Here is a 12,249-nt window from a genome sequence, read left to right as displayed (position 1 = left end):
GGGGTGGCGCTCACGCGCGCCAGGCCCGGTCTCGCGAGAGGCGCGGGCGAGTTCCCGCGCGACTTGGCTGAGGTGGGCAGCCTCCTCCTCCTCCGCCGCCGCGGCAGCCCCCGGGATCCCGATCGCGGAAGGAAGGAAGGCAGGAGGGAGGGAAGGGAAGGGAGGAAGCGCGCGCACGGCGGGGCGGGGGAGGAGCCGGAGCGCGATGGCTGCCGGGCGAGGGGGCCGCCGGCGGCAGCAGCAGCAGCAGGCTCGGCGGCAGCGGGGGAGTCTCGAGAGGCAGGCGGCGGAGGAGGAGCAGCAGCGGCGGCGGCCCCTGAGGCAGGGGCGGCGGGACGAGCAGCAGCTGGAGCGGCGCCGCGGGGAAGGCTGGGCCTGGAGCAGTGGCGGCAGGTGGAGCTGCTGAGGGAGCCCTTCGGAAGCCGCCGGCCACACGCGAGGCAGGCCCGGCTGGGCGCCATGAGCCAAGGCAGCGGAAGCGGAGGAGGAGGCGGCGGCGGCGGGGAACCCGAGGCCAAAGCTCTCCACACCAAGAGGCTCTACCGGTGAGGGAGAAAGGCAGGGAGACCCCAACCCCAACCCCGGTTTACCTCCCTCGGATCCGGGCCTCTTCCCCGCTCCCTTTCGCTGGGTATAGATACCTGGTCAAATGTTAATATATCTATCCAACTATTATCTGCGGAGGTCACGGTGGCGGGCATGGGTCCCCCCCCCAGTCCGCTCATATTTCTAACTCGCCCCACAACCAGCCCCGGGGCGGGGGTGGTGGTGATTTCCCCGGTCCCAGGGCGGGTTACAAGAATTAAAACGCAATACTGGGACCCAAGGCTCTTTCTCTCTCTCTCTCTAACACACACGGTTGTCCCCCCCCCTTTATCCTCTCGTGAGGTTGAAAGGGCACAACTGAGTGGCCTAAGGTGCCCTCTTTCCCTCCCCCGTTTTATGTTCTCACCGACCGTGAGGAGGGAGGATAGGATGGTCACCATTATTTATTAACCACCTACGGACCCAGGGTGAGTTACAACAATTAACGCCCAATATTATGACCTGGGGATCTCTCTCACATCCGTCTCTTCATCCTGCCCCCCTTTTGGGTTTCTGAGAGGATAAGGGGGGTGAGGATCAATTCCCCACCTAAGGACCCAGAGCAAGTTGCACCTGTTTAAACCCAAGGATCTTTCTCATCCACCCACCCATCATCTTTTATCTTCCTTTGCATTTTCCTTTGTAACCCTATGAGGTGGCCACCCTATTTTGTATTTTTAGTGACCCTGAGAGGGATTGTATAGGTGAGGGGAGCTGTAAAGGCCAAGGTGCCTTCTCACCCCACCTTTAATCCTCTTGTCTTCACCCTCTTCACCTCTCTTGAATAGGTACCTGGTCAGTTTAATCTTAATGTATATAAGGCAGAATATTGCTATAATATATCTATTGGAAGTCTGAGAGATGAATGTGCAGCCCTGAACAAGAGGCTAGGTAAAAGTTGTTGTCATTGTTATTATTCTTATTACTAAAGTTATTGTGCACCTTTCACCAGGAGGTCCTGGGGCAGATTACAGCAATTTCAAATTCAGAAATTTAAAATAGTTAAAACTTATTTTGTATAGCTCAAGGTTCTTTCTAACCTCTCACACACCCTTTATTCTCTTTATTCCCCATGAGGTCAAAAGAGGACAACTGAATGACATACGGTGCTCCCCCTCCTTCCCAGTTTTTTCCCTCAGCAATCCTTAAGTGAGGATGAAAGAGGGTGACTGAATGGTTCTGAGGTGGAACAGGGTGACTGAATGACTCGAGGTCTGAATGACTCCCCATCTTCTGAGCAACCCTGTGAGGAAGCCTGAGCTGAACATGTGCCAAAACCCTTCATCCCCATCTTATTGTGAAGGGGTATGCTGTGAGAGAGAGGCTGGACCAAGGTCACCCAATGGCAGCAGGGATTTGTACCTGGTTCTCTCCCAGCCACCCATTTCTGCCCTGATCCCACAGATAGCTTTCTGTCTTTGATGGAGCTTGGCAAGGAGGAAGCTTTCCTTAAATCTGGCAAACTTTCGCAAACTTATGGATCCATCATTCTTTTTTTCTCTCCACTGGGTGATAGGAGGCATTTGCAATTATTTTATTTCACCTTGCTGTGTTGTTTTTTTAAAAAGGTCCAGCCCTGCCCTTTTTTTAATCCACCCTGACCCTATCAGCCAGTTTCTTCTTCCATTCCCACTTAAGCAGAGTACGATGGAGCAGGAAACCCAGAGTCAAGGGTGTAAAGAAATTGACATTTTCTCCATCCCAACCCTTTTTTTGGCAGGGCAGTAAAGGCAGACACTCTTAAGTGATTCTCTTCTGTGGCACTTAACAAAGCCCTGTCCACTGCATTCCCTCCATCATAATTTTCAGAACGTTATATGGAGGCAGGTTACTTCACAGATGGATTATGGCAACTCTCAGTGGCTATTCCCAGGCCACTGCATGCAAGTTGAATGCTGGATGCACTTTGTTGCCATGTCCCTCTGCTTCATAGCATATCACTTCAGAGTAAATAATTCTGTTCCTTTCTGTCCCCACCTCATCTGCTTTCCCTGTGGCTCCACATAGATTCTCCTGTCTCCTTCCTGACATTTTCTTAGACAGCAACCTGGATTTAGACCCTTCGGATGTTGCTGAACTACAACTTCCATCAGCCCTAGGCCAAGGACTGGGAATGCTGAGAGTTTTGAGTTCAGCAACGTCTGGAGGGCCAAGGGTTTTCCACATCTGGTTTGAGACGGAGTGGCAAACCCATGAAGCAGATTAGGCCCACCAGTACTCATTTTCCTCCCCATAATAGTGCTGGGTTGGGAGGAAATATTTAAACTTCTACATATAGCCCAGCATGGTGATGGGGTGATCTGAAGCTCCGATGCAGTGCCGGGATGAAATTAGAGGTTTAAACCTTGTCACCAGGTACTATGACAAGGATATGTGTGCTGTGTGCCTGCAGGTGTGAATGGTTTGTGAAAATGCTCATGAGAGAGTGGCACATGACCCTTGGAGGGTAAGGCAGCCTTTTTCAAGGTTAGCTTTCTATGGTTTAGGCATTTCCCTGCCACATCATAGGTCACATAGCTATCTTTTTGTGGAGGGCAGTGCGGAGTGAAGGAAGAAAACTGATGATGTAAGTGTTTTTTCTAAGGTCACTTGGTGAGCCTGTGGTTGAGTTTGAATCCTTGGCCAAGTACAGCTGAGGCTTGAGATGCAAACAGCTTTCCCTGCCTTCTTCCCTACAGTCAAAATGCTTGTCATTGGCTTGTGTTCATGGAGCATGGTATGCATTGCCATTTTCGGGTCTTTTAATAGACTGAGGCATTAGACTTGCTTTCTGCCAATGAGAAAACCCAGCAGTAGGTATCGAAATGCGTCAGCCAGGTCCAGTGCCAACCTCTTAATACCCCAAAGTGGCACTGCTTTCAGTTATATTGAAAATATCAAGTAGTTGGAAGGTCAGTACTTCTTAACTGTGAAGCCTTTAGGTTTGCTTAGAGAGTAAGGGGAAAGGGTGTGTTTGAAGCCTGGTGCTGAGCACCAGATGGCTAACTACTGCCCCAAATAGTCTTCTCGTATTCCTTGCAGGTTTCTCCAGCTAACTTTCCTGCTTCAAGGTACCCTGCACAAAGTTGTGCTGTACAGTACGTGTCTTTCTCACTGTCAAGTGAGCCCAAGTCACAGCTAGATTCCATGCCCCCCCAGCCAACCTTGCCTGTGTTTTGTTTCTATTGTGCAGTCCCCAAGCTCAAATTTTCCCTGTGCGGAATCTTGCTTGCAGAACGTCCGTCATTTTTTAAGGATGGGTACTGTGGGTCTATTAACGTGGACACGTTACCTGTGTCCATGCCCATTTTTGGCCCGAGCTGCCCCACCCAGTACTGGCATGTGGCCCCTGGAAGGCTTCTCACCAGAGAATGGAGCCCACCCTTACATTACAGCCTTAGAACCACATGGTATTTGGCACCTGTGCAAGCTTTTATATCTTGGAGTGGGACTTTCCTTCCAGAGCAGTGGCAGCAAGTTCAGAACTTGAGGGCAGAAGCTGCTTGGGAGTTGCTGCTTTATGGGAATAGGTTGTGTATAGGCTACCCTTTGCACACACAAACATACCCAGAGTGTGTGTGTGTTTATTGCCTGCCCTTCAACCTAAGGTTCCGGGGTGGGTTTTAACATTAAAGCCCAACAACTTGCAACTATAAAAATTGGACCTAAAAGCATACACCTCAAGAGGTTTGCTTCCAATATCTTCATCTGGAAGTAGGTAGCTAACATTCTGTGGGAGCAAAGGAGGGAACAACTAGAGTGTACTCTCTAGTCAGGATTTAGCCACTGGCAGTTGGAGCTATGGACTGTCTCCATCAGTGGAGACTAGCCTGTCAAATGCGGCTGTTCTTTCTTCCTAACAGGTATAGACTCTGAAAGGGTGGGTGGCTCTGTTAGATTCGTGTCTGAAAACAGTCTGGTTACACCGTGACAGACTTATTATGCTACAAGCATTTGTGGACTAGAGCCCCTTGTCAGATACATTTCCAGCTGCTGCTGATGTTGATTGACGGCCAGGGAGTAGCAAGTGACGTGCTAGGTCAGGCCTGACCTCTTCCATGCAGCTGAATTCTGAGGGATGCTTGGAGAAAGGAGCAAGCAAGCACCTGAACTGGCTGCGCATTGCTTAAAACTGGAGGCTTGCCTCTTAGCTTAACCTTGCAGTAAAGGTAAACACAGTGACCAAAGGTAACTAGCCAGGTGGTGTGGCTATTGCACCCCAGAATTCTATCTGCAGAACTTGCACTTTTGCAAGTGCCACATGCTGTTCATTCTGCATTTGTGAGGAGTCGTTCCTTTTGTGTGGCTGCACTGGTGCTCTGGAACTCCCTGCCAATTGACATTAAGCGGGCACCCTCACAATACTATTTTAGACACCTGTTGAAAATGTTTCTGTTTCAGCAGGCTTGTCCAGACACATGATTTGGTTACATCTGTTTTTAAACTTGTTTTAGTGTGTTTAAATGTTTTCAGATGCTTTAAAATGTTTTAAATATGCTTGTATTTTATCACAGTACAGTATTATTTTGTCCCCCATGTATCTTGATTGGGTGAACAAGCTTTAAGAAACCAAGGAAAGGAGGAAGATCATGGCAATACAGAATTCCCATGCAGCTCTCAAAGCTGTGTCTTCCTTATGTTAATACTTGCTGTTCTTTTGTGTCTCTTGTAGAGCTGTGGTAGAAGCCGTGCATAGACTGGATCTCATTCTTGGAAACAAGGCAGCTTATCAAGAAGTTTTTAAACCAGAGAACATCAGCCTGAGAAACAAGTAAGCAAGCTGAGTCTCTCTTCCTTTTTTAAGTTTTGTAGTTCACTTAGGGGCATGGTCTTGAAGGCACAAGATCTACCCTTGCTGGAACTAAGCAGGTATGGGAGGGACGCTTTGCATGGACTTGTGCACACTGCCTTCAGTTTCATGGAAGACCGGATATAAATGGAATAAAAAAAATACTTGCGGAAGCTTTATATTAATGATATGATATATAAGCCTGCCCTTTATCGGGCCAGTGGATTATTCAGTGCAGGATATTGCTTCGTTCTGCAGCAAATTTCAAACTTGTGGTCAGAGCTGTTGCTTTACACATAATGTTGTTTGGGAACACCCTTGCAGAAAATTTACCCCATAGTAAAGTTTACCTAGCCTATTCACCTGCACATACCTTTGTTAATTATGTGACACAGCAGTAGCCTGAAAAAACAATGGGTGTGTGGGTGTGTGTACAAGGGGCTTGTGCATTTGGGAGTTCAGCGGAACTTGCACAGAAGAAGCTTCCAAACAGACTGCTCCAGCTCTCCCAGTTTTAAAAAGCTATCTTGCCTAGAGACAGTGACCAGGCAGTCTGGAAGCTAGACTGACTGCCACCATGTCCTGCTGTTTCCTTGGCTATTTAGTTGCCTCAACTATGAGGGGCTTCTTTTTTTAGTATAAAAAATATTTTACTGCTTTTTCAATTTTATATATATATATATGTGTATATATATAAATTTAAAATAGAATAAACTACAGCAATACTAATTAGTTTGTCATTTCTCAGGGGAAATGCCATAAGAGCAGCTTAAAGTTGGAACTGCTACTTAAAACAAGTTTATACCGCATATTAAAGTTTCTAGTTCAGTAAGTCCCTCCAGATGTTTCTAAGGGTTGGGGAGGTTGTCTTGAATGATTGCTATGTCTCATATGGGATGCCAGGTAGTGTAAAAAGTGAAGGGTTCATCTGGCCTCTGGCTGCCCTGTCCTGACATTTTGTGTTAAGTTGTATTTTGCTAAGCTGTATTGTGCCATTGACCCAGATTGCAGGATGCAGTGGAAGATGGGTGGCTTCAGACTGCACATCTTTTTGTTCTGCTGGGAAGGGATCATAGCTTAAGTGGCTGTTCTTGCTAAGTTGAAGGCTAACCCCCCCTCTCTTTTGCCCACTCTCCAATTTCCTGCTCTAGGTTACGTGAACTATGTGTGAAGTTGATGTTCTTGCACCCAGTGGATTATGGGAGGAAAGCAGAAGAGCTGCTGTGGAGGAAAGTTTACTATGAAGTCATTCAGCTCATTAAAACAAACAAAAAGGCAAGCTGTCTCTGAACCTTTTTGAAAAAAGCATGTTAAAATTGAAAATAGAAAATAATAATGTACTCCTGCTTTCCCCAGCCTGGAAGCATAGTTCAGATGTAAACAGTAATAGCAAAGTTCCTACAAGACCTGAAGTGGAGAGAGACTGAAAGTTGCTAATATCAGTATGAAGGAAAATGTTAACACAACTGTATGGCCACCGGTCCATCATAAAAGTTGGTGGGATTTTTGTTTGCTTTCTGGCCACATGATGTTTTTGTGTCAGTTTTTCAGAAAGTGTTATGTCCCAAATTTCGTTTCCCCCTTGATTTTTGCATTTAAACCACTGGTTCTGAAACTTTTGGCCCCCCTCCCTCTTGATTCCATAAATTCACCCCCAGTGCCCTGTATCATATAGAAAACATTCAAAGTAGCAGTTTGCACAACCCATTCAGGAAGATAATAACACAATCATATTCAAAACCGCAACGATCAAATGCACATTTATTCAAAATCCAATTAAAAGTATGTAGCTTAATTCACCAAAATGGATGAACTTCATTCTGTGATACCAGCTTTTCAAAGACTGATAGTCATTTACACTTCCAGTGCCCCATGCTGCCCCCTTGCATCCTAGTGCTCCCCCTTAGTAATCAGCCCTGGGGGCAGTGTCGCCCATTTTGGGAACCACGGATTTGAACCCGTTGCTTCTTTCCAGTTTCTAGCTACCAATATTCCTGCTGCCATTAATAAGTAAACAATTAAATGTTTGTACTCAACCCTTGGTTGTCTCCACTGAATATGCTCAACACTGCTATTTCAATGGGTTTCTTTTAAAAAGATTTCCCCAGTATTTTATTTCTACAAATACCTCATCCCATGACTCAGATCTCATCCTTGATCTTGTTGTTCTAACATGTAAAGGCAGCAACATAAAGTGGATGAGCTACTTCTCTTGTGTGGTCACAGTGGTGGTTCTTAAGCTGCCTGCAGCCTTGGCTGCAGATTACACAGAGCAGCACCCCACATGACCCCTGGTTCTCCTGACTTTTTCCTTCCTTGCTTCAAGTCTGTGGAGTGAATAGTGCATAGAAATGGCTACGGTCATGGAAGCCTAATTAAGGAGGCAACAGACGGTGTACTTGCATGCAAAACTCCTTTTGTCTGCAGCATGCAGAGGAAGGCTAACTTTTCAGTTGGTGATTGCTCCTTATTATCAGCTGAGGGGAGAGAACAGCAGCAACGACTACCCCAAATCCCCTTCCGTTGACTTAAGGGAGGGTGCAGCTTTTCGCAAGCCCACCATTGGAGAATAGCGGAGTTGTACTCACTTTCCAAAGCGTAAAAGCCATAAACTGAATTTTCACCAGCAAAGTAGCCCTCAGCCTGGCACAGCTCATCCGTGGTAGGGAGACGACAAGTAGCAAAATGCCGGTGGCAGCCTACACATTGCAAGTTCTACAGAAGAGGGGTGCCATAGAGTGGCCAGAAAAAAAAGAGTTTTCTGCTGAACTTAGCTACCTTTTGAGAACAGGGAGGGGGATGAAGGTGATGGTGAAGCAACTGGGGATGTGTTCTAACTTTATTTTCCCCTCCCCTCTTCTTTTTGCTCCCCACCCCACAGCACATTCACAGTCGCAGCACCCTAGAGTGTGCCTACCGGACTCACCTTATTGCTGGCATCGGCTTTTACCAACACCTTCTTCTCTATATCCAGTCTCATTATCAGTTAGAGCTGCAGGGCTGTATTGACTGGACACATGTTACGGATCCTCTGATAGGTCAGTATCCAGATGTTGGCATGCATTTTATTTACCATTCATTTATTGCATTTGTATCCCTACCTTTCACCCCAAGGTAACATCCGTGGTTTTCTTCCATCTCATTGAATACCCACAACAACCCTGTGAGGTGGGTTAGGCCAAGAGGCAGTGAGTGGCCCAAGGTCACCCGGTGAGCATCATGGCCTAGTAGGGAATTGAACCCTAGCAATGGAGGCAAATTTAAAAGCCAAAGCTATAATTTCAATGGGCATACACTATATCTGGCCAGAGTGGGAATGGTTGCAACCACTTGAGCCGTATGGCTCCTAGGATGGCCAAGTTTCCTACTTTACGGGGGGGGGGGCAGTCCTCTGTTTGAAGGAGCATGCAGTCCAAGTCCAGTTTGAAAATAAAGAGCTCTGAGAAGAGCAAGTGGGGGTGGTTATGGGGAACCTTGAAATACCTCGGCTGCAGTTTGAGCAGGCACACATTATGTTTAAATGATGGCAATGAGCTTGATGGCCAACTAGGGATTCAAGCCCTTCCCTTCCAGGTCTTAGTCCAGCACTCTAACCACTACTCCACACAGGCTCTCTGTTTTAAGAACATTTTATTCAATGCAATGGTTACTCAGATCCTCTGCACTTACCCATTTACTTACGTAACGGAAAAGCTCAGTATCTGAGATGTCCCTCCCATTGCAAACTTTGCACAAACCTTACGAAAACGATGAGAGCACCCAGCTTTTAAGAACAAGGGCGGAGGTTACCTTTTAGTGTGGCAGGAACCACCTCTGGGATGCCCTCCAATCCATAACATACACATACGTCATATGGAAGCTGGGAGCCATTGAACCTAGAACCTTCTGCATGCCAAGCATGTGTTCTGCTGCTAATCTTTGCTCCTCCCCATATCCAAGGTGGGTTGATTATCCTGGCCATGTTGGTATTTCTCAGGAGCACTTACGATGGTCTTTCTTGACTGGGCTGTTGCAGCATTTTAACACACATTTGGGCAAGACAATCAGAATTCAGAAATTTATACATGATTGGCAGTCAGATGACTGACTCCTTGAAAAAAGGGAGTCCATACTGAAAAGTGTCTAGATACAGATATTTTATTTTAAGGTGTTATCAGTGTTATGCTTAAATCTAGGAAAGTGAAAAATATGAGGTAAGGTGTTGTTTTGTATAGAATTGTTTTGTGAGTTTTGCATTTCTAATAGGGCTTACATAATTCACTTCTTTCGTTTAAACACGTATGGGTCTTATCCATCTGTTAGATGGGGCTTTACAAAATGGCATCTGGGTTGGTTTTTACATCTTTGCTCTTGGTGTAATTAATCTTGATTGCATTATAAGCTGCTGAGTTCTCAGTAAATGACATAACATAGAATTTTCCAGATAGTTTGTGAAGGATCTGGTTTTGCAGAGGCGTTTGGGGGAGGAGTGGGATCTGATGGCCAGATGAGTCCTTTGACCCCTGTGAGATGGCTAGAAACGGCTTTTTTGTTCACTTGGACATGCTCAGTTCTTGACTGGTGGGAGTCCATCGCTTTCTTGATGGCTGCCTTCCAGAATGATGCACTGAGAGACTCGTGTCCTTGGCAACCATCACTGAGAGAATCCCATTAATACTGCTGCAGAACTTAAGCCCTCAGAATGCCTTCTAATCCACATTTAAGATTGTGCAGCTTTTGACACATTAATTGCACTTTGAAATCTTACCTGGGTTGCTCTTGTGGTAGGGGCAAACTAAAATCCATGGTTGTGGGGCTTAATATATGTCCAGAATATGTATGGATGTCATTTTTGTTCCAAACATTTCTTACAGTACTCTAGTACAGAAATTAAGGGGACCTTTTTGTATTGCATGTTGTTCTCCAGCCTTTGCCAACCTGGTGTCCCCCAGATGTTCTGGATTACAAACTCAGCTGGCTCCAGCCAGTGGAACTAAGACATCTGGTGCACAGCAGGTTGCCGAAGGCTGTTTTGCTGTCATGGCTATTGAAGCTGGGTGGTGGACAGCATAGGACTGAAACCCCACCCCCTTGGCCACATGAGGTCATCTCTGCCCCCCTGAGGCTGTTCAAGCTTTTTACTTTTCCAAAAATAAAAGCAGAGGCTTTCAGGAGATCACAATCTGCAGTTTGTGTGGTCTATTTGTGGAACAAGCCGAGCCATATGAGCAAAGGCAAGCATGATGGTTCTGGTGCAGGCAGACTCTCCACCATCGGTTTAGAGCCCCAGCTGCCTTGTTCTTGAGCAGTGCTCATCCCAGGTTACCATATTCCTTTTGTCTTCCGTAGGCTGCAAGAAGCCTGTATCTGCATCGGAGAAGGAGATGGAATGGGCACAGATGGCCTGCCACCGGTGTCTGGTTTACCTGGGGGATTTAGGTGAGTGCTAATAGTGGAAATTGGGGTGCTGCTCTGGCCCAGTGAATCCACAGTTTTCTTACATTGCAGAGGAGAAGCAGACTCCATTCATTACTAACTAGCAGAGCCCTAAATGGCTTCGGACTGTCTCATCAAAAGCCCCTTTAATAATTCCCTATGTGAACTCTGTGTAGATGGCAAGGATGTGCTAATGATATTCCATGCTTGCTGGGCTTCCTCCTTTTGTGGTTTTTCCTTAACATGAGTTTAAGACTCTTCCAGGATCCCCCCCCCCCCAAGTTCTGGGGATTGGGAACTAGAGTTATCCTAGTAGAGTTGGAGGCATTTATGTTGTGTTTTTAGATATTGCATTGGACTTTGGTAACTTCAAGAGGATTGTGAAAAGTTATTTATACTTTCCAACTGCCCAGAGATGTGAATTTGTTCCATTTATTGAATAAAGCCTCACCATTTCACTTGCCCGTAAGGCCTCCCACATGGTTTTATAGCATTGTGCTGCAATTCTATACCTTTTCTTACTGCAATCCATAAGTCTCTTGTGTGTGCTTCTTCCTTATCAGCTCGGTATCAGAACGAATTAGCAGGTGTGGACACAGAATTGCTGGCCGAGAGATTTTACTATCAAGCCCTTTCTGTTGCACCACAAATTGGTAAGTGTTTAGTCCATGTCTTATGATCCTTCCCCCAGATTTGTCTACCAGGCAATTTTGTCTTCAAGTTACTAGCCCATTGGAATGTTTGCCAGCCTGCTCACAATTAAGATGGTCAGTATTTGTAAACTACTGCCCTGCCTCGGGCTGCTCTTGGCTCTTGTTAGAGGCAATGGAGCAAGGGATTCTTTGACAGATCTGAGCCAAATTGGGCCTGTGATGGTTATCTCCCAAGCTGAAAGCAAAGTGGGTGTATCACGTACATGCACACTGTCCTTCCTGTGTGTTGTCTGCTGAGAGAAATCCCCAGTACTCAACAGCTTCAGGACTTTTCCTACATGTTTTGCGGAAGCATCTCTGGGCCCACCCAGCCCGTCAACCATGGATGTGGGAGAACGATAGCATCGCAATGTACCTCCATGACTTCTCTCCCTGGATTCAGAGGGCCGTGGTGGTGTTGGCAGTAACCTTTCCCACTGTTGCAGCTATTTTCTCTTCCTGGTTACTCTGGACAGGAAGGCGGTGGAGAACCCCGTGCCCCCCCTCTCTCTCTCAGCCAGCACAACAAGAAGTCACTTAATTGGCAGAGCCAACCTTGCCAGTCTATCAGCCAATTTTTATGTATTTAAAAATGTGTCCCTTTCTTTTTGAAGAACTATTTCCACAAAGCAGCTTCCTGTGTCCAATAAAAAACAGTTCCACAGTTCAAACGACGTTCTTGGGTCTGTGGAAGCTCAGCCAGTGTGTATCCCGCCTGTAAAATCTTGATGACAGCTGTAGGACCAGGCTGCACAGATGTTTTGAAAGGTGTTTTGGCTGCTTCCAGGG

The 12,249-nt window shown here is 46.5% G+C and overlaps 1 protein-coding gene across 1 annotated transcript in view; it reads left to right on the top strand.

Annotated features, from left to right (window-relative positions):
• Window positions 1-208: 208 nt before the first annotated feature.
• The window catches only part of SMG5 (SMG5 nonsense mediated mRNA decay factor), a 33,032-nt gene continuing 20,991 nt past the window's right edge, over window positions 209-12,249 (top strand). Inside the window, exons 1-6 of the mRNA XM_081175441.1 lie at window positions 209-545; window positions 5,237-5,335; window positions 6,505-6,628; window positions 8,235-8,391; window positions 10,682-10,771; window positions 11,332-11,421. Coding sequence (XP_081031567.1) covers window positions 460-545; window positions 5,237-5,335; window positions 6,505-6,628; window positions 8,235-8,391; window positions 10,682-10,771; window positions 11,332-11,421 — 646 coding nt within the window. The 5' untranslated portion in view covers window positions 209-459. The remainder of the gene's footprint in view (window positions 546-5,236; window positions 5,336-6,504; window positions 6,629-8,234; window positions 8,392-10,681; window positions 10,772-11,331; window positions 11,422-12,249) is intronic.

The sequence above is a fragment of the Podarcis bocagei genome, assembly GCF_964188305.1.
Source record: "Podarcis bocagei genome assembly, chromosome: 16".
In the NCBI taxonomy this organism is placed as follows: domain Eukaryota; kingdom Metazoa; phylum Chordata; class Lepidosauria; order Squamata; family Lacertidae; genus Podarcis; species Podarcis bocagei.
The sequence above is the reverse complement of the archived record's forward strand: the minus strand, read 5'-3'. Positions and strand labels throughout refer to the sequence as shown.